Source organism: Myripristis murdjan, chromosome 8, assembly GCF_902150065.1.
Source record: "Myripristis murdjan chromosome 8, fMyrMur1.1, whole genome shotgun sequence".
NCBI classification, from domain to species: domain Eukaryota; kingdom Metazoa; phylum Chordata; class Actinopteri; order Holocentriformes; family Holocentridae; genus Myripristis; species Myripristis murdjan.
The window spans coordinates 30,729,636-30,751,425 of NC_043987.1; the positions used below are offsets into that span (position 1 = coordinate 30,729,636).

The 21,790-nt window shown below is 41.5% G+C and overlaps 5 protein-coding genes across 5 annotated transcripts; all 5 read right to left on the reverse strand.

The window, feature by feature from the left end:
• Nucleotides 1-2,450: 2,450 nt before the first annotated feature.
• On the reverse strand, nt 2,451-6,957 carry LOC115363236 (histone H2A). Its single transcript, XM_030057347.1, has 2 exons — nt 6,504-6,957; nt 2,451-2,480 (listed from the first exon to the last, which is right to left on the reverse strand). Exon 1 carries the CDS (start codon nt 6,912-6,914, stop codon nt 6,528-6,530), a length of 387 nt encoding a protein of 128 aa, XP_029913207.1. The 5' UTR covers nt 6,915-6,957; the 3' UTR covers nt 2,451-2,480; nt 6,504-6,527.
• LOC115363222 (histone H1-like) lies at nt 2,487-3,211 on the reverse strand. Its single transcript, XM_030057331.1, has one exon. The coding sequence runs from the start codon at nt 3,159-3,161 to the stop codon at nt 2,511-2,513; it is 651 nt and encodes a 216-aa protein (XP_029913191.1). The 5' UTR covers nt 3,162-3,211; the 3' UTR covers nt 2,487-2,510.
• Nucleotides 6,958-7,442: 485 nt separating the features above from the next.
• LOC115363231 (histone H3) lies at nt 7,443-8,440 on the reverse strand. Its single transcript, XM_030057342.1, has one exon. It carries the CDS (start codon nt 8,412-8,414, stop codon nt 8,004-8,006), a length of 411 nt encoding a protein of 136 aa, XP_029913202.1. The 5' UTR covers nt 8,415-8,440; the 3' UTR covers nt 7,443-8,003.
• A 449-nt stretch (nt 8,441-8,889) lies between these two features.
• LOC115363247 (histone H2B 1/2-like) lies at nt 8,890-9,606 on the reverse strand. Its single transcript, XM_030057359.1, has one exon. The coding sequence runs from the start codon at nt 9,590-9,592 to the stop codon at nt 9,218-9,220; it is 375 nt and encodes a 124-aa protein (XP_029913219.1). The 5' UTR covers nt 9,593-9,606; the 3' UTR covers nt 8,890-9,217.
• A 670-nt stretch (nt 9,607-10,276) lies between these two features.
• On the reverse strand, nt 10,277-10,662 carry LOC115363259 (histone H4). Its single transcript, XM_030057371.1, has one exon. The coding sequence runs from the start codon at nt 10,643-10,645 to the stop codon at nt 10,334-10,336; it is 312 nt and encodes a 103-aa protein (XP_029913231.1). The 5' UTR covers nt 10,646-10,662; the 3' UTR covers nt 10,277-10,333.
• Between the last annotated feature and the right edge of the window lie 11,128 nt (nt 10,663-21,790).

The window sequence follows — 21,790 nt, forward strand, 5'->3', positions numbered from 1 at the left end:
CAAAATGCGTACAGGACACTGAAAACATATCATTGTGTGAATTTCATGTTTACCCGGTAGTATCCATTAAATTAGGAAAAGTCATAAAATATCAAGCAAAAAAAATGATGTTAAGCATTTATTTAGAGACGTTAAAAACTGAATGGGGTCAAATTGACCCCAAACATAATAGGAGGGTTAAGTGGCCAACAGTAAAGGTTTGGATTTTCGCATTAAACGGCCACTACAGGTAATATTATGAGTGGAATAAAATAATGATGATAATAAGAAAAACGGAAAAACTGAAACTAAAAAAAAATGAAAAATACTCATGTTTTAAATTACAATTTCACCCCATTTCCTAACCTGAACCTAACCTGGCAATGCTGTTGTGGGGACCCCACAACAGCATTGTCATTACTGACTGATGTTTCAAGCTCTACCTTTCAGAAATATACATTATGAATTTCAAATATACAAAGTAGCAGAAGAAATCTTGCACACACATCAATGCCCACTCGTTTCAGTGGATAACTCCAAAAACAAGACTCCACACAACTGATTTTGCTGGGGTTTTTTTGTTTGTTTTTTTTTTGTTTGTTTTTTTTTTGTTAAATGCAATAGATAAGTAGACACACTTTATTCTCTCATATCAATTGAAAGGTGTTTAAATGGATTGAAATCCCCCGACTTAGATGGCTGATAAAACCAGCAAACTCATTAAAAGTGACCCCCTGCTGTTTTTCTATACTTACTGCTTTCATACATGAATAAATGTGATTTATTTATTTCCTTTTGTGAGATCTCAACCCAGATCACTGAATTCAGCCCCTCACCATCAAAGGGGTGGAAGTGGAGCGGAGTGACAGTTTCAAGTTTCTCGGCCTTCTCGTCTCTGACAATCTCAGAGGGGCTAAAAACACGGGGAAAACTGTGAAGAAAAAAAAAGCACAGAAGCGTCTGTACTTCCTCAGACAGCTGAAGAAAGCCAGACTAGGGCGTCACTCCCTCACTGGCATACAGAGGACTTGTGGAGAGCATCCTGACTAGTGGAATTACAGTGTGGTATAGAAACGCCACACTGGCTGAGAGGAAATCACTCCAACGAGTCGTCAAGATAGCACAGAGGATTATCGGCACCAGTCTCCCTTCCATGGACTGTATCTGCACACAGCGGTGCAGGAGGAAGGCACAGAGCATCCTCAGGGATAAGGACCCCCCAGCCCATGCTCTGTTCAGGTGGAGGACCTCTGGACACAACCTGAGATATCACAGGCCAGAGAGCATCACCACTCACAAGGCCTGTTTTTATAACAGCTTCTTCCCTGCCGCTGTTAGACTGATCTCTTTGGACATTAAAAGCAGAAAAAAAATATCACACCCCACAAATTACCTTCTCAATGGACAGAAATCACAGGTTAAGACAATGTGCAATATTTGTGTGTGCAATAATTGACATTCTTACTCTTCAACCACTCTCTCAGGGCATGTCACTGAAGTCACCTTAGTTATTTGTTTATTTGTTTATTTATTTATTATTTATTAGTATTTTCTCTCTCAGATGCTTTATCCTTTTTTTTCATGTGCATTTATTTTTTGTTCTGATTTTCTACTTCTGTGTATATGTACTTTAGATATTTTTTTGTTTTTTATCTGTAAAGCTGACTCTTGGAGCAATGCACAAAAATGCCAATGTACATATACTTTCTTGTATTTGTGCAAATGGTAATTAAGATCTAATCTAATCTAGTCTAATCTAGTCTAATCTAGTCTAATCTAATCTAATCTAATCTAATCTAATCTAAATCAGAGTGCTAACCATTACACCATGGAACCACAACACACACATATGGCCTATATACATCTCTCTCTCACATCATGAGATAATCTTAAGTTTCTAATCTTTTTAAAAAAACAACTTCAGGGGATTAAAAAAAAAGTAAATTAGCAGCAAAAAAAAAAAAAAAAAAAAAACTTACATGCTAGCTCAAAAGCGTAGAATCATTTGTATATCAACATTAGGCTGCTGTTGCTTTGATTTAGCTCTACTTCTGTCATCCTGTTTTGTTTGTTAAATTACAGTAAAAAGACTTTGTGGTAAATGTCAGTGAACCAGGAGAGACAGCTCTCTCCTCAGGGTTGAAGCCCTGGGTGTTGCTGTAGGAGCGGATTTAACAGGGTTAGGGTCCCTTCTCACTCATGTATGACAAAACTGATTACTGAAAACATTACTGAAAACAAAAAAAAAAAAAAAAAAAAAAAAGGGGGGGGGGGGTTACTAAGATTAAGTTTTGTTCTAGTTTGTGGCAAAGAAGCTCTTTAGAGTCGGTGTGTGGCAATAATTAGACAGTACTGTATGTGCGTAAGTGTGATGTATAGCGCATTTCAATATGTGAAATGAATCATTAACAACACCTCAGGTGATGTTGCTGAAAGATTAAACACCTTTCATGTTCAAAGAGCTCTTTGAGTGTGTGTGTGTGGCTCTTAAAAGAGCCTTTGTTTTGTTGTTGTTGTTGTTGTTGAGCTGCTCACTTCTTGGTTGGCTTTCCTTTGGCTCTAGACTTGACGGGCTTCTTTGCTGCTGGTTTCTTTGCCGCCTTCTTTGCAGATTTCTTGGGCGTCGTCGCGCTCTTCGTGGCCTTTTTAGCCGCTGTTTTCTTTACCTCCTTCTTCTTGCTGGGTGATTTTTTGGTGGTTGACTTGGCTGGCTTCTTGGCCGAGCTTGGCTTGGACTTCTTAGCGGCAGCTGTTTTCTTGGGCGTCCCTGATGGTTTCTTAGCGCCGGGCGACTTGGCCGGCCTGGCCGCCTTGACCGTCTTACGGGCGGGTTTCTTGGCTCCGGGCTTCTTGGCTGCGGGCTTCTTGTCGGTCTTGTCGGCCTTCTTGATCTTGTAGGAGCCTTTGATCTGCACCAGGACGCCGCTGTCCACCTGCTTCTTGAGCGCCAGAAGGATCCGCTTGCGGTTCTTGTCCACGTCGTAGCCCCGGGCAGCCAGCTTCTTCTTTATAGCAGCCAGAGACTCGCCTTTACGCTCTTTTGACTCTTTGAGAATCTGGACGATCATCTCTCCGACGCTGGGGCCGGTCCTAGGCTTCGGCTTGGAAGATCCCTTCTTCTTCTGCACTTTCGCCGTGGCGGTGGCCGGGGCAGGGGGAGCGGCTGGAGCGACTTCTGCCATGTCTGCTGTCGTCTGTCGGTGCTCTTCTCACACACTCTCACACACTCTTCTGAGGCTGAGGAAACTGTCGGAGAGGAAGAGCGCGAGGCGGGACTTATATACTGCATGCGGACCTTGTAGACTCAGCTCTCAGCCGCTCCCCTCTCCGCAGCTGAAACGCGGCCACACTTTTGTGTTTTCTCCTCCACGTTTTCTGCCTCAAATCCGCCGCTCGGAGAAGCGCCGGAGTGGAGAAGTGAGCGGAGCCGAGAGAAAACGTTCTTCTCCTCGGGATCGAGTTGTTTTCAGCGCCGAGGAGACTCGGATTTGATTCAGGAAAGCCTAAAACCTCTCCGACACACCGACACATCGCTCAGCTCGCAGCGGCTTTTCTTCACATTTCGTCCCTTAAATCGCCTCAAAGAGCGTCGGAGCCCAAAGCAAACCTCCTGTCCGGGAAGCAGAGATGGCCGCCGAGGGAAACAAAGCTCAAACATGAATTTTGTGTGTTGTGTTTAGTTAGAAAGGGAAGATTTGTCGGTGCGAGTAAACACACTGATGCCGGCGGTGCCTCGGGGCGCCTTACACTTCCTGGAAGAGACGGTTTCCGTGTTTCAACTTTCTGGATCCCGTCAATGTTGTTCTGATGATCCATGAAATCAGTCAGAAATAACGTTTTCTGACAATAAATACAAAATTGAATCTTTTTTATCCAGTGGCTCACACGGTTTCATAGATGCAAACGTTGCTGCACCATACCAATCTGCTACGAGTATAGTCGTCTAGAATATCATCCCGTTATGAGTGCAGGGTAGATTAACAATGTTTCTGATTACTCATAAAAAAACAACTCTCACTATTACATAACCCCCAGGACTCCCTCACTGTAGGGTCCAGCAGTTAATTTGGTTATTTCTGTAGTGTGGTGTTTCTAGTGACTTTTAAATATATCTCCACTTTTCCATAGGAAACACAGAGCAAGACTTCTTTTTTAGTGGACTCCACCCAATCTTTTATAAAAGCAACATCCATTTTTTACAGTGAGTTATCTCATATTGTAAACATGACATGCTGTGTTCAGGACTTCTAGACCTCCCTTCCCTCCACCCCGTCAAAAGCACCTCCTGGGAAAACCTCCATCTCATAGATAAAGAGGGGAGGACTTTTGTATATTCACTATAGATCCATGTAAAAATACACAAAACATAAGAACTGTATACATCATATATAAAACCTGCTATACAAATAAATAAAAAATAATACTAAACATATCGAAACATGTATAAAGCATGGATTAAAAATCCCACATTCTTCATCATATTATAAACTCAGTATGAGTGGGCCCATGGGTTCATAGATGATCCAGCAACATCACAGAGATCTTCATGATGAGCTGATATGATGTTTGTACCACTCCTCGGTTTAGTTCATGTCACAAGGCCAGGAATCTAATATCATCTTAGTCCAAATAATAATCAAAATTCTGTAGCTGATATAAATATACAGTATATATAAAATAGTTATCTATTAATTTCTGAATATGATATCATGTGTTCTCAAAAATTTCCACAGCTGTGCCCTTAGCCCATTGATTTTGACAGGTATAATGCGAATCTTGAGAATTACTCATTTTAGTGTTAAGGGGCCTGTATTGTAAAACATTGTGTACATAAATGCAGGCCAATTCGGTAAAACCTCGGTGTCAGGAGGAGCACGCCCAGTGACCCCACTGCCATACTCCCAGTCAAACTAGTTTCTCAAACTTCCAAGACAGGCTTACATGGATCATTGCAAGGTAGTTTCATAAGACTGTGTGTTGGGAAAAATGTCCATCACAGCCAGATTTACACAGTTAGATGAATACACACACGCATACAGACTCTCAGAGATGATACACAGAAAGGAGAAAGGCAAAGCCAGAATTGACACAGTGTACATAATAATGTGCACACAGCTTTTTCTATCACATGCATAGAGATAAGACATGTAATAGGGATGTTGTACGGGGGTATAGCTCAGTGGTAGAGCATTTGACTGGTCTGTGGTTCAAATCCAGGTGACCCCTCTCATCTATTGATATCTATTTAGTTGGAGGGTGTGGGGGGGTGGGGGTGTTAATAATAACAAATTTAGGCCTGCGAAAGGTGAGCGTTAGATTGATGTCCAAGCTAAAGCAAACTGGTTGTACAAATTATCGATTGAAAATACAAACTGTTAGCTTGAGTGATGAAACTGCCTGTTACAGTCTGCACATAGGCTCTGTGGCTTCTTTATTAGGTTCGTTATTACAATCTAATCCAATCCAATCCAGCTGTTGTGCCATAAAGTTTCCTTTTCTGCTGCCTATAATGCTCATGTTTTCTTTTTGTCACAGTAACAGAGGTGTTCATTCAATAATGTGTTTGGCACTGAGGGTATAGTTAGTGATGCTGTTGTACTAGACTAGGTATTTACACACACATTTTTTACGTTTTTAAAGACAGTAATTCTAACAAAGACAGGGATATCTGACAAACTGTGATCTGTGTGATCACAAAGAGCGTAACAAACATGTTAAATGTGTAAATAGCATTGCATAACATAGTGCATTTTGTTAGCATTATGTTAATGGCACACTGGTATTAAGGGCTGCTGGCTACATGTCCCAGTGCAGTTTATAGTCCAGTTCCATCCTCGAGATTGTATGAGGCTGTGAAAGAAAAACATGCCTAACTAAATTGGTTCATGAATACAAGTTGTTTTTTCAACTTTTCAAAAACGTTCACTTGTATTTGCCGTTAACTACACATTTATTTCCTGCAAATATGCAAATGTTGATATAGATTTTTTGACAAAAAACGTTTCTGTGAAAGTGTTCTCTCTACTATGATTCTACTATTATTGAGAATCAATTGTCACATGGACCAAGCAGATTTAAGATGTCATCAGATACAGAATTGGCATGGGCTGACATAATTTGTTTCAATTTTCAAGCCCATGAGCATCAAACAGACCTCCTGAAACCCAGGGGCCCCAAGAGTGAATTATTAAACCATAACTATTAATCTAAGTTAGCATATCAGTTTGTAGAATAACTTCAAGTCCAGTTGACCTTGATCCAGCTCTATGTAGATAACCATGACCTGTATGACTGAGAACCTACTGTCATTTTATTTTGATAGACTTTATTTAATCCTTAGCAAAATTATACTCTTTTCTTGTCACTAACCAAATTCCTATGTGTAAGTACTTAGGCTGTGTGGAGGCCATTGGGGGTTGACATTAGCAAACTGGACCAAGGGACTTTTGAATTTTTTTTTTTTTTTTTTTTTTTAAAGAAACTCCTTTTTGATAAATGCTTGGCTCTTAAAAGAGCCTTTGGATGTGTGTGTTGGTTTGGCTGTGGGTCTACTTGGCCTTGGCCGGCTTGTCGGTCTTCTTGGGCAGCAGCACGGCCTGGATGTTGGGCAGCACGCCGCCCTGAGCGATGGTGACTCCGCCCAGCAGCTTGTTGAGCTCCTCGTCGTTGCGGACGGCCAGCTGCAGATGTCTTGGGATGATGCGGGTCTTCTTGTTGTCGCGGGCGGCGTTTCCAGCCAGCTCGAGGATCTCAGCGGTCAGGTACTCCAGCACGGCTGCCAGGTAGACGGGGGCGCCGGCGCCCACGCGCTCGGCGTAGTTGCCTTTGCGCAGCAGTCTGTGCACGCGGCCCACAGGAAACTGGAGACCGGCACGAGATGAGCGGGTCTTGGCCTTGGCACGAGCCTTGCCGCCGGTTTTGCCTCTTCCGCTCATTGTAAAGTTCTCCCTCTGAATCTGAGACAGAAAGAAAATGAGCTTCAGTGACCAAACACACCGCTTTATAGCCTCCGAGCGCACGAGGAGGCTCAGCAGCGACCAATGACAGGCAGCGCGCGCCTGATTCTGAATTTGAGCGGACATATCCGCACAGCTATTATCCAATCAGCGCCTGACATTTTGGCGCTAGTCTGTAGTCACGACTACAGACCAATCAGACACCAATGACGTCAACAGCGTCACATCATTTCCAGTTCATTCATTCATGTTTCCGCTCACTTCAGCGTTTACCACCAAGTCAGAATTGTTATTTTTATGGTTAGTAGTACTGGGAGTGCATTTTACATGTTGTGTGAGTTCCAAGTTGAATTCTAAAACTTTGAATTCACCCTTTCTTCTTTCCCAGTTTTGTCTTCCCTCTGCTGATGTGACTTGACCTGTGGGATGAAATAGGCTGATGTGGAGTTGTGTTTAAATATCTTGGTTTTAGTTCTTTTTTTTTTTTTTTTTTTTACAGTTTCCTGTGTACTTCAGTAATGTCTCCATATTTTATGGTCATACAGTTTTGTAGTTTTCACACAGCAGCTACTTTAGAAGTACATATGATCATGCAGAGGTTTTTAGCGCTCATGTAAAGATGTGTGTGACTTATTCTGCATACTCACTGTAATTATGTAAAAACAAACAGGCGAGTCTTGTGTCTTTACTTTGCTATCTAATCTTTGTGATGTAAAATTGCAAGTGCTGATGTCTGGCCTGTGGAAAGAAATGCAGTCAGGTGCCCAGCTCGCTGCCTTTACTGCGATCAGACGGTCTGTGTCTCCATCTGGTGGACGAATCGCAGTATTGACTCTAGCATGAAGTAAAGTGTAAAACAACATGGGAGCTACACAATGAGGTTTAGTGACGTTATGATTCGAGTTTCTATTGGAAACGTCTGAGTGGTGAATGTATGATTGACTATTGACTTTGCCATTTCAGTTAAGACAGTTTGTGAAGAGAAAAGGGTGATTTTCGGCTCTTGAGCAAAGCTGTATGTGGCTCTTAAAAGAGCCTTTGGTTGTGTGTTGTAGTCCCTGTTTGAGTCTAAGCCCTCTCTCCGCGGATACGGCGGGCCAGCTGGATGTCTTTGGGCATGATGGTGACCCTCTTGGCGTGGATGGCGCACAGGTTGGTGTCCTCGAAGAGGCCGACCAGGTAAGCCTCGCTGGCCTCCTGCAGAGCCATGACGGCCGAGCTCTGGAAGCGCAGGTCGGTCTTGAAGTCCTGGGCGATCTCTCTCACCAGGCGCTGGAAGGGCAGCTTGCGGATGAGCAGCTCGGTGGATTTCTGGTAGCGGCGGATCTCCCGCAGAGCCACGGTGCCGGGCCGGTAGCGGTGAGGCTTCTTGACGCCGCCGGTGGCCGGGGCGCTCTTCCTGGCCGCCTTGGTGGCCAGCTGCTTCCTGGGGGCTTTGCCTCCGGTGGACTTGCGGGCGGTCTGCTTGGTTCGGGCCATGGCTCACACTAAAACACTCTCCGTTTTTTCAGCGGAACAGTCAATACAGGCTCCGGCTCCCTGGCGGCTTTATATAGACAACGGCGGGGCGGCGCTGACGCCCGAGCGTGAGGAGCAGAGCGCGTGCGTCAACAAATGCTATTGGAGCACAGGCCGTTTGAACCAGGCGCCCATTTTTCCCTCCTTGTAGCTCCTGTCCCATTTCAAACTCTCTGTCTCTCAAGTATTTTTCTCCCTTTTAGAGAAGTTATTGAACACACGATGCTTCTGGAATAACAATACTTTCATGAGGTTATTTGACCAATTTAAAGGCTATGTCCTCTTAATATTTTCCACCACAGGGGGAAATTAAAATAAATGTGTGGGTACTTTAAAATAAACACGATACTAATTGTTAAACTATGATCAGACCATGGAAAAATTAAAAAAAAAAAAGACTCAAAGGGAAAGCAAAAACACTTTTCAGTGACTCATTTTGATTTTATTATGCTTTACTTTTTCGAATTCCATTGTCAGTTGATTATGTGAGAGCATTTCATTTCCTGTTTGCCTTATGTCACGTGTAATACTTTCAAGTGTTAACTCTTGAGTAAAAATGAGTCAATTAATAGCACAGCAGAAATCTGCCCATATATCTTAAAAAGGAAGAAAGGAAGCATTAATATAGTAGCTTCCTTAGTAAACATTTTCATTGAAATAATGATGTCAGTTTTTGCAACGATAATACAGTACAGATCGACTCTCTCAGTAGAAGTGGGTGGCTCTTAAAAGAGCCTTTGTTGTTAAAGCTGGAATAGCTCGTTTTACTTGGAGCTGGTGTACTTGGTGACGGCCTTGGTGCCCTCGGACACCGCGTGCTTGGCCAGCTCCCCGGGCAGCAGCAGGCGGACGGCGGTCTGGATCTCCCTGGAGGTGATGGTGGAGCGCTTGTTGTAGTGAGCCAGGCGGGACGCCTCGCCGGCGATGCGCTCGAAGATGTCATTGACGAAGGAGTTCATGATGCCCATGGCCTTGGACGAGATGCCGGTGTCGGGGTGCACCTGCTTGAGCACCTTGTACACGTAGATGGCGTAGCTCTCCTTCCTGGGCCTGCGGCGTTTCCTGCCGCTCTTACCGGCGGTCTTGCTCACGGCTTTCTTGGAGCCCTTCTTCGGGGCAGGCTTGGCGGGTTCAGGCATGTTGACGCTGCTTGTAGAACGAGTAACTCTGTGCACCGCCGCTGCTGCTATATAGAGCGAGCTGACGTCACCGTCAGTGTGCGGCTCCGTGTGTTTGATTGGCTGAGCGGAGCTCCAGAGCGCTGCTTGGTTTGCAGTGGCTGACAGCAGGTCCCCTCTCCTCCCACAGCAGAGCGGACTGACGACCGCCTCCTCCCTACTAACACTTATTTGAGCCTCACAAATGAGGCTATTTCTAAAACCAGTGCATCCAAATGTGTTGCAGCACTTAACGACTCACAGTACATCTTCTTTCAACCATTTCCACTGGGCCGCATAGTCATTAATTTATAATCTCAAAAGACAAAATGTGGTCAATGTAGATAGTGCAGGGATCTGTAGTGATAATTTATTTTAACCACGCCACGGTTTCGAGTTTGGCTGCTGCGTTCCAGACACAAATCTGACGGTCTCATGGAATTCAATGCTTTACAGTACATTATGTTTAGTCTTCATTTTACTCCATTATTGTATTATTCATTAATAGCAGAATCAAGCCTATATAAGTGTTATATTATATTAAATTCAAATTGTGTAATATGATAATGCTTTTGGTACTGGCCAGAAACATTAATCTTAACAAAAAAATAATAATTATTGTAATCGTTTCACAACATTTACTACATAAGAATGAGCTCTTCAATGCGTTGTGGGTGGCTCTTAAAAGAGCCTTTGTGTTGTTGTGATGGTCGTTATTGGTGTTTAGCCTCCGAAGCCGTAGAGGGTGCGGCCCTGCCTCTTGAGAGCGTAGACCACATCCATGGCGGTGACCGTCTTCCTCTTGGCGTGCTCGGTGTAGGTGACGGCGTCGCGGATGACGTTCTCCAGGAAGACCTTGAGCACCCCGCGGGTCTCCTCGTAGATGAGTCCGGAGATGCGCTTGACTCCGCCGCGGCGAGCCAGACGGCGGATGGCGGGCTTGGTGATGCCCTGGATGTTGTCGCGGAGAACTTTGCGGTGACGCTTGGCGCCTCCTTTCCCCAGACCTTTACCTCCCTTGCCGCGGCCTGACATTTTCTATCTCTCTGTTCTTCTTCGGAAGCAAACAAAGCTGACAGACTGAGTGACGCGTCTGCTTTTCAATGTTGTTTGCGGACGTAAGTGAAAACAGAGAGCGGGCGCTGCGCAGGGCGGCGCCAAACTCAGCAGACTTCCGTTTGTTTTTTTGTTTGTTTGTTTTTTGAAGGGAAATTTACTTGCAGTGTTTGGCAGAGTAACTGCTGCTCCGTTTCCATGTGGGACTTTCAGTTTAAAGATAAAAAGAAGAAATATGTATATATACTATTCAAAATGTAAGTAGCATCTAAAATTTAATGTTGCATAGAAATATAATAGTATGTTTTTTGATTTTTTTTTTTTTTTTTAATAGTGTCTACATAACATACATTTTGTTAAAAACTTTTTTTTTTGAACGAATTGTTTGGTTGACAGACAACACAGTACAGACAAATAGACATTTAGAAGAACTATCTTCATAAAATAACACTAAACATGTACATTTATGTCCGTTTGTATGTGTGTGTAAAATACAATACAGTTAATATATAGGCTATACAGTACATACAAAGCTTAATTTCATGTAGACTTCATGATCCTCTTTCTTCTAATGTGTGTACTGTGATAATGTGAAAGCTATGGATTTGTGCACCTTTTAATTTAACAGCTCTTCATGTAAATAACATTTCTGCAATGTATTTTAAACTTTAAAATACATTGTATTTTAAACTTTTTGATTCAGTATGGAGGATTTGTTGGAGAATGGGAGCCCAGCAGAGCTGCTGACCTCCTGTGACATCAGTTCATGCTGTTAGTGCACTTTCTGCTTTTTGAAATATGTGGGTAGCACACCAAAGAGCCTTTTGTTGATGAAACGTATTTGTTATTTTCCAGCTGAGCGTTTGTTGTGGAAGGTTTGCAGAAGCTACCAGTGAATCAAATGTCCGGTTGTCAACTTCAAAATTAAAGTTTGTTGAACATTTCAGCAGGGTTGTGTGTTTCCAAGGAAGTTTTATATTGTAAATTCAAGTGCTGGTAGCCAGTGATTGAAAATGATCTTCAATCACTTGTGTATTTTTAATTCTGCTCATGCAACAAGCATTCAGTTTATTGATGACGGTGGAACATGAGAGGGAAAAACTGGAAAAACAAATAAGTCAGAATCTGCGCATATGTTGAATCAAAATATTCTGCAGATGTATAGCTTGAAAAAAAACAAATTTGCAAAGTACAAAGTATGTTGTGCATCCTACTGGCTACAAAGGGACGTGTCTGCAGGAACAGGCATGATTTGCTGCTGCCTGGTGGTTGATTCAAGTTAAATTAAATAAAATCACTGTTTGTGTGTGTGTGTGTGTGTGTGTGTGTGTGTTTCTATACACCACATTCCCATTTCCTTAATTCTCACAAAGCACTGCTTTTATAGTATGTATCATAATTATCTCAGTATTGTTTTTGTGGTGAAAGATATTGGAAAAGTTTTACATGCTATTTACATGTCATAGCCTATGCTTATATGTTGTCAATACAAACACACTAATTAATATATCATTGCATTATTTTCCATTATATCACTCACTTTCCAAACCAATTATCCTTGCAAGGGTCGTGGGGGGCTGCTGCAGCCTATCCGAGCACTCATTGGGCAGAAGGCAGGGGAAACAACCAGGCCAGGTCGCCAGTCCATCGCAGGGCAGACAGACAAACAATGACATTCACACACATATTCACACCGTATCTCCAATTCACCAAACTTGCATGTCTTTGGACGGTGGGAGGAAACCGGAGCGCCCAGCAGAAACCCATGCAGACACAGGGAGAACATGCAAACTCCACACACAAAGGACCCTGGGTGTCTGGCAGGGAATTTTCCATTATAAATCTTGAAAATATGTACAGATTACTAACAGTATATAATAGTAACCTTTATTGATAAACTGAATTTCACACACAAGGAAAATAAAAGAACAGACACATCAATTGCAGTTTGCACCAACCAATCAGTTAGCACAAATGGATTAATCAGCTTTCAAAAGATGAGTTATATAATAGAAAAGGAGACAAGGAAGAAAACATTTTTTTAAGATATATATATATATATATATAGATAGATAGATAGATAGATATGTGTATTTTTTTTTTTTTTTTTCCTATAAGCGGAGCTATCATATGGCTTTGCATCTCTATGAAAAATACAGTTCACATGTAAAAGAATGCCAGCATGTTTCTAATTATTGGGATTTTCCTTTTTGTACTTTTTCATGCTAAGTCATGAGTAATATTCTCAAGTTAAACAGCACTACGTGAAGAATAAAAAGCATGTTCATGGGCCGCAGCTCTCCGCCTGCTCCTCCTCGTCCTTCTCCTCTTTCCCTTCCTAGGGGAAGACCCTCCCATCAGGCTGCGTCACCCATCGGAGCTGCACGTCGTCACTCACGCCTTGGTCCTTCAGTCTTTGACGCAGCTGACAAACAGAAACACACTTTATTATTGTCTCATTGTTTCCCAACACCACAGTCAGTGCTCCAACATCAATTTTAGGCAAAGGCAAAAGGCAGAAGATGGAGGTGAGAAATCAGAGCATTAAACTTTGCAAGAAGCCCCCTGTCCCTTTTCATTAAACATGCGCAAACAGTGGCGGTTCTGCCCATGTTGCCGCCCTGGGCTAAATTACTGCCTTGCGCCCTTCCGTGTTACTAGTCCTACACAAATACCTTAAACCTAATAAAATAAATCCCCCCCTACCCATCCTTAAAATGCTAAATAAAATAAAAAATAAAATAAAATAAATTCCCTACCTATTAATGCCTTTAAATGACAAGGAACCGGAACCAGGTAGGGTAATTTATGTTTCGGCTGCGGGAAATGGTTAATATATTTTTTTCAATATTCATTTTTATGACCATTTAAAAAAAAAAAAAAAAAAAACTGTAACGTTTCAAGTTTGCAAGATATCCAAGTTAAAAGTAGTCAGATTTATAATATAAACGTCAACATATGTTGTCTTTGGAATAAAAACGGCTTGGAAAGCAAGAAAATAAAGGGCTTCTATGGGACAGTAAGTTGTTTGTGTCATACCATGGCACCATGGCAATGGATGTCAACAATGTTGGATCAGCAATGTTGGATTCCGACATTTGCTGGCGAGACCGGGCGAAATCTTCGTGATAACTAACAAATTAAAGACTGTATACATTCACTGATCCCACATTATGCAAAAAGTGCATATTTTTCGCTGGAAATATTATCAAAACACATTTAAATATAGAAACTACCTCAAAATATTGCATTTTCTAGGCTGCTTTGGCACTATACGGATGTCAACAATGTTGGATTCCAACGTTTTGCTGGCAAGTCCGGGCAAAATGATCGTGATTACTAACAAACTAGAGAACGTATACATTCACTGAACACAGATTATGAAAACAAAGTGCATATTTCTCGCTAGAAATGTCATCAAAACACATTTAAATACAGAAACTACCTTACAATATTGCATTTTCCACTGAGAATGAACGAAATGTCCGCCATCTTGCTTCCTTTTGCAGTCAGAAACTTGGAAGTCACGTGACCCGGGCGCAGGGGCCACTATAACAATTGAATGTTGATATGTAACGAATTTGAGCTGGGAAACGTTGATATGATAACGTTTCCCTAGTTTGCAGAAACGTAAAAGAGTTACATTTCCCCATGGAGACTGGGTTGGTAAATGCATATACCACTGTACGCTGGTTATAAATCAGCCATGACAACAGTTCGTACAGTTGTGAAGTGCCGTGTTGTTCACACATACTTACCTCCAGTGGTCCATTTAACTTTAAGGGTAAATAATGTAAGTATGGCGGCCTAGGTGACTTACCTATTCTCATAGAGGCACAAACATCAGTTTACATAACCAAAACAGCTTAAGGATATTAGAATGACTGCACCACTTTCTGCACGGCAGGAAAGTGAAAATTAAAGTCCTGCAGATCCTGGAATTCTCTTTAATCACATAATGCAGTCGAGTCTTCTGATTGGCTGCTCTAATAGACTTTCTTACCTATTTATTTCTTTTGTTTGGTGTCTTTGTTGTGTTGTGTGATATAGCAATGTAAGCATGACAAGAATACAGTAAACCGGAGTCAAATTCTTTGTATGCAAATTGAAAAACAAGCAAATTGATGCGCCCATGCAAATAAACAGGCCATCAGATGTCAGCTCACAGGACACAGGTAGCCTACATTCAAACTGCATATTCTCTGAGGAAGTTTAAATGAATGAAAAGGAATCGGTGTGTCTGGATTTGCTCCTGTGGGCTCTTCCATTTTTGTAGGGCATCAAAACCAAAAGCCAACTGTCCTCGCTCTAGATCTTGTTGTTTAGTCAGTGTCTGGCTCATTTCTTTTATCCATCCAGCCTGAAGACAGAAGGTTCATCGATATTGTTGTAACAAGGACAGACAAAAATAAAGTTTTGTTTGTTTGACCATTTAATTTGCTTTGAAAACCAGAAGCTTATCTGAAAAAAAGCTACTGTGAACTAGGGATGGGCGTATCGATCCTGTGGTATCGATATATGATACTCACATGCTACTCATTTGGCATCAATTTCCTTAAACAAATATCAATACTAACAAATAAGAATTGGGGGTGCATGCATAACTTTCAGCTGTTTTAGATAGCTTACTTCACTTACTATGCGCTGAGACACCCCTGAGCCTGGTGGGGTATTGAGCTGGCCCTTGTCAGGTGATGGCCCGACAACACAGCCAGCAAGAGTGGCTCGAATGCGGGAGCCGGAGGAACACACAGAAAATAATGGCAGATCTGTCTTTTTTTCCTTTTTTTGACAAGAAAAGTGAAAATGTGCAAATTTTTGGTCATATTTAACTTATTTAATTCATATTTATGTTATTTATTTTAATTTTAGTTTTATTATGTATTGACCATAATAAATATGGCATAAATGGTCTGTATTTGTCATGTAATTTGTCTTAAATGTAATAATATTTTGAATGAAAAAAATTGCCAGTAACAAATTATCAGTATCGGTATCGATGAAAATGCAAGAAAAAGTATCGAATCTTAAAAGTGTGGTATCGCCCATCCCTACTGTGAACATTTCAGCTCCAGCTTCCTCACCTGCTGCAACAATTCGTCCTTCATGACCTCCAGGTCCTCTGAGGAGGCGAACTGCAGCCGCACTTTCACCACCTGCATCTTCACGACATCCTCTGGAATGGATATGTCATATTAATAAAAACAGGCTTTCCATCCACCAAGCAGCAAAATATTATGGCCAGTGACTAATACTTTTTTGTAAATATTGAATTGACAGAATTTCAAAATTGTAGCTATGCTAGATCTCCACTTACCACTGTAACAGGCAAAGTAAAATCTGTCACTACATAAATCGGTACGCCATTTTCCCAGATGTGAAGCCACACAACGCTCATCCCCCCCACTTGGTTGATTATCATCCCATTTAGAGAATGACATGGTGCTCCCGTCTGACCACTTCCATGCGTCTCTGAACAGGCCGATCCAAGAGATGTAACTGATCAAACCTCTGATCTCCTCGTTCTCAGTGAGGTTCCTGACGCTGGCCAGGTCGGTGTAGCTCTGCCTGCAGTGGCTCTGAGCGTCGCTCCAGTTCTTGAGTTCTTCCACAAAAATCCATCTCGATGAGCCTTTGGTTCGATCTGCCGGTGAACATATATTTATAAATATATTTTTAAGCAGAAATCATGATTTAGTAGTGTCAGAACTAGGCATGGCAAGGCAAGGCAAGTTTATTTGTATAGAATTTGGTTGGTCAAGTCTGTTTTTTTTTTTTTTTAAATGATGACAAGAGTCACCATGGGAGAATATCAACAAAATAATATGATTTGCACTGAAAGAGGGAAAACAGCAAACACACAGGGGTCAAATAAGAAGACTGCTGAGTAATCACTAAGAAAAATAGCCTATGGCTTATTTGGTTGATTTTTTGGCAAATAACCAGATAAACTGTGCAGAGGAACAAAAATAACAGTGATTCCAGTGAACAGAAAGGTTGTTTTTGTTTGTTTTCTCAGTCTTTATTCTTCTTTATATTTCTTTATTCCAGGAAAAAAATCGACTTGAACTCTCATTTTTTTTTCTTTGACTAAAAAAATGCATGACGAAGATGGTGATTAATGTTATTATTGTTATTGTTATTTTTTTTTTTTTTTTATGAATTCACCGCTTGTTTTATTCTCACCGTTGTAGCAGACGAATGGACGTTCAGAAAAACAAGGAGTATCAAACCATAGTCCGTCTGGGTCCATTATTACACAGTTCTCATAACTGCGGTAGTTATTGGGTTCACCACTGAACCAAATCCTGAACTCAGCCTCTCCTTCACCGTAGTAACTCTTATTTTGCAGAGACCACCTCCAGCTGTTAATGTCATAGTACAGCCCTATCCAGCTGTGATGACGCCCCACAGTGTCATTCAGCTTGGTCACGTCTTCCTCGCTGCTTACGGTGGCCAGGTCTGTGTAGTGCTGCCTGCAGTAGCTCTGCGCTTCAGTCCAGGTCACTGATGTTTCAACCAAGTGGTACTGACGAGGAAAACAGGAGGGGAGGCTGCCCAGCCCTGTGCCGACATGCAAAACATCTCATTTAGAGCAACTCGCTTTGTACAGTGACTCCTGCATACAAAGGAGCTCATGTCTGAATACTAATAATGCACTAGCAAAGTCAAGGTGACATTTATTACTTAAATAGACTTCTTATGGAAGAGATACCGGTATAAATGATGGATTAGGTCTGATGTGTTTTACACTCTCATGCATCTCACATACATCACAGTAAAATCATACAGGCTAGAAAAATTAACAGACATCATACATCTGCTTGGTTTCGGTGGGCAAATCAGACCTTAAGAACTCCTCCATGGGCTGATTTCACAATGAATTAGAAATTTTGGGGGGAATATATGACAGTCAAGAGGCACTAACCTGATAAGAGGATGAAGATTAACGCATTCCCTGCCATGACGAAATGACACCACAGCTCTCTTACACTTTGTTGTCAGCAGGATAAGATGATCACTGGTGAGAAGGGCCGGTGAAACATTTTGAATTTGAAAAGAATACAAGTCATATTTGACATATCAGTGAAGCAAAATGTACTCATGAAAACTCATGAACCGTCCTGTTTTCCTTGTTTAATCTTATTTTAATATCAAGACTAACCCGTCACCTCACCACCAATGTCAGGACCTGGCTGAAGCGTATTTCAAATTCACTTTATCTATAGCAAGGGCCATTTATGTTCAAAAAATAATAATAATGGCTTACCCAATACAGAGATGTAGGCTGTCTCAGTCTTTCTGTCTCTCCACCCCGGCAGAGCGACAGCGCAGGCCGGGCAGGAGGGATGAAGCGTCAGTGTGATGGAGGTGTAGTGAGCACAGGTGTGACCGTGGCACTCCTCCAACATCCAACAGGTTTCTTTGAGGCTGCACGTTCTGCTTTAACAGCACATGGAGAGATGACGTCACACGTTTCTGTAAACCTCTCCCACACCTCTTCTCCTGACCACCTGTATCTTTTACAATTGATTTTAAAGTTTATTAACTTGTTCATGAAAACTGAAATGACTTCGCTCCCCCTCATACATCAGAGATTTCCTTTCATTTTATGTTCCAGCCACATCACTGAGGTTTCTCCACAGCTCATCTTTTAAATGTTGCTGATGTGTCCTAATTAAGCACCAGTGTGGCTGCTTTCTGTTTTTATGCCCCTAAACTGGGGAACACACACTGTCCCTGGATATCAGAACAGCAAGCTCGCTTGGTATTTTTAAAAGGAAACGAAAAACCTATCTAGTGAATCTGGCTTTTATTTTGGAGTAATGTTTTAGCCTTACTGTGAAGCACTTTGGGCTGCATGCTTGGATGAAAGGTGCTATATATTGTAATGTCACCTCCACCCTCCTGCAGCTTACACACACACACACACTGGCCTGTTTTCCTGATTTCATCCTCTGCCTGATGCTCTGGTACTGTAGCCTGTTTTTTCTGATTTCTGCTTTTGACTGTCAAAACAGACTGCACCAGCCTTTTCTTGCATTTGGGCCCTTGTGACATGTAGCGTATTTGTTTATCTGAAACAATGCTGCTCTCTTGCTTGGGACACTATTTGAATAGTGCAAACATGAATATTGGGAATAGGATCAGGAAATGAAAGCACAGAAACACACAAACAAACAAACACACACAGAAAGAGAGAGAGAGAACACAATTGAGAGTGTGTGCATGCATTGGGGGAAAATGGAGGAAGTACAACAGTGTATAAGATATATATATATATATACAGAGATTCTCCACATCTCTCCATCCCTCTGCTGGAGGCGATGGAGATCCATTCCTAAAAAAGACATTCCCTCATTTGGTGTTTTGATGATGGTGCTGAGAGTCTAAAATCTCCCTTAGGTGTTCACCTGGGTTAAGATGAGGTGAATGTGAAGGTCATAGAATGATCATTTACATGAACGTTCTCTTGTCCAAAAGATAGTGAAGGATGACTCATCACTTTTTCTCCACATCTCTGTAGACCAGTGCCAGTCAACTCTCAAATGTGCATTTGGCTTTTTTTTTTTTTTTTTTTTACTGAGGTTTAATGCACCTCAGCCCTGCTAAAACATTCCTGTCCATGCAGGCTGGAAGGTTGGAAACTCATGTGAAGTACTTTAGAAAACAACTTTATTAAAATCATTTGAGGTGCTTTAGTGCAAACGAAATCAAAAGTCACCTGTGTGATGAGGCTGGCTTCTGGTGATTGATGTAGTGAGCTGTTCAGAGTCATCCTTAAATACATCTCCACTTTTCCATAGAAAACAGAGAGAACAGCTTCTTCTTTTTCAGTGGACTGCACTCAATCTAAGCAACAATCCCTACTTTACCTTGAGTTGACTCTTATTGTAAACATGACATACTGTGTTCAGGACTTATACTGTTGTGCCACTGCGGCTTGGTTCATGCAACTGGACCAGGAATCTACAGGATCTAGTCCACAGCGGTGGCGCCCTCTGCTGGCACAGTGAAAGGCTGCTAAATACCTGGAGGAGCCACACAGTTTATTCTGTTTTTTTTTTTTTTTTTTTTTTTGGCCTACAAAGTTCTTTCTTTATTAGTCAAGTTAATCACTGTATCATTAAAATGTTAAGCAGTATTGCTATTATTATATTTTACAGCATTACTCTTAGTTTTAGTAGGCCTAGTAGTAAGATCATTTGTAGTGGTAGTCGGGATTTGCAGTTTGTCCTCAAAAGTACAGTTTCATGTCTTGACCTGACATTTCTCTCACAAGAATCACAGGACAACAAGAGCAAAACAATGATTTAAAAAATAAGAGACTCCAATAAACAAACCTAACACATGCCAGTAGGATCGCTAAGTTGAAGTAGAATTTATATTACGTGTGGCGACACACGTAATATAAATTCTACAAGGAGGCACTGTAACCTTGATAATTATGCCTGTTATGCCTGTAGGCTTTGAGGTGCACTGCACTGTTTGTTATTGAGACACAACATGAAGAAGGCCCCATTTTCCCCAAGTCCCAAGTAGCCAGGATGACAGCTTCTCAAAAAAACAGTTTTTATTTTCAAAGTGAGAGGTAATAGTGCACAAAAGTAATATAGTTGTAACTTCGGGGTGAACTAAGGTCAACACAACAAACAAAACAATTCTATCTGAAAACAAATTCTAACCCTAACAAAGAAAACCAAACAACAAACACTTACCTCCCTATCTTACCAAACACAGGAGAAAAAGGATCAACTAAAATGGCAGTTCACCCCTACTGCTCTAAACACAAAGTTTCACAATATTGGATCAAAGACAAAGAGATGGCTGGATGGGAGATGAGGAGAGCCTGCTGCTGCCATGACTGTCTCCATCTTGGGCCTCATATAACTCTTCTCCTGCACAATCAACCAATCCCGGGACTGGAGAGTCTCAGCCAATCCTGCGTCAATCCCAGCACACGTGCTAAAACAAAGATATGCAAAAAGAACAGAGCACACACTCCAAAAAAAAAAAAAAAAATGAACACGACAACAGTCATAACAGTAGAGATATTATATCCTTTACATTTTGTCATCATTATGAATAGTAATATTTTGAATTATCTTACTGTTGTACTATTAGGCTACTATTATGCAACAATGACCTGTAATTTAAATGGCCTTGCTTTTATAGTTTTGAAGACAAGCAAATATCTTTATTTGTTCCATAGACCACACCTACCAAGGATGCACAAGTTTGTTCAGTAAAGGGAAAGAAAAAAGTCCTGCCTCCTGTGTCCTGACCGACACACCTCAGAGACACTCACCCAGTCATTCCTTAGCCAGCTACCATACTAAACACTAGCAGTAGTGGTGTTATTAGTATCATTAGTATTATTAGGATTCTCAGATTCTACCATGATCGATCAACATAAGTTTTAACCTTTTTTTTTTTTTTTCTTAATCTGACCTTTCACTGCTTTGCCTCCAGCAGATAAATTATAATGTTAATGTCCAAAGCATAACAGCTGTAGGAGCCATGAAGGAACATATGATGAACTGTAATTTTGTGGTTTAAATTTGGGTTATTTTGGTTATTATATTTTGTTATTTTATTTGTTGTTTATTTTAATTTTTTACCGTTTTATTAATTATGAGTACAAATTTTATTTAACTAAAGAGTCCTGTTGAGATTTTTTTTTTAGAGAGTGTTCCCACCTGCTTCAAGACAGCCACCATCATCCCTGCGCCTAAAAAGTCTGCAGTGTCTGATCTAAATGACTACCGCCCTGTGGCACCCAACCCCATCCTGATGAAGTGCTTTGAGAAACTGGTTCTCCGGCACATAAAGAACAACATCCCTGCCAGTCTGGACCCTCAGCAGTTTGCATTCAGAACCAACAGATCCACAGAGGATGCCATCTCCACTGCTCTCCACTCAGTCTTCACTCACCTTAAGAAAAGCAACATGTACATCAGAATGCTGTTTGTTGATTCCAGCTCAGCTTTCAACACAATCTCCCCCATGAAGCTGATTGGAAAACTGAACACTCAGGGCATCAGTACCACTCTCTGCAACTGGATACTGGACTTCCTCACAAACAGACCCGAGTCAGTTCGGATTGGCAGTCTCTCCTCCTCC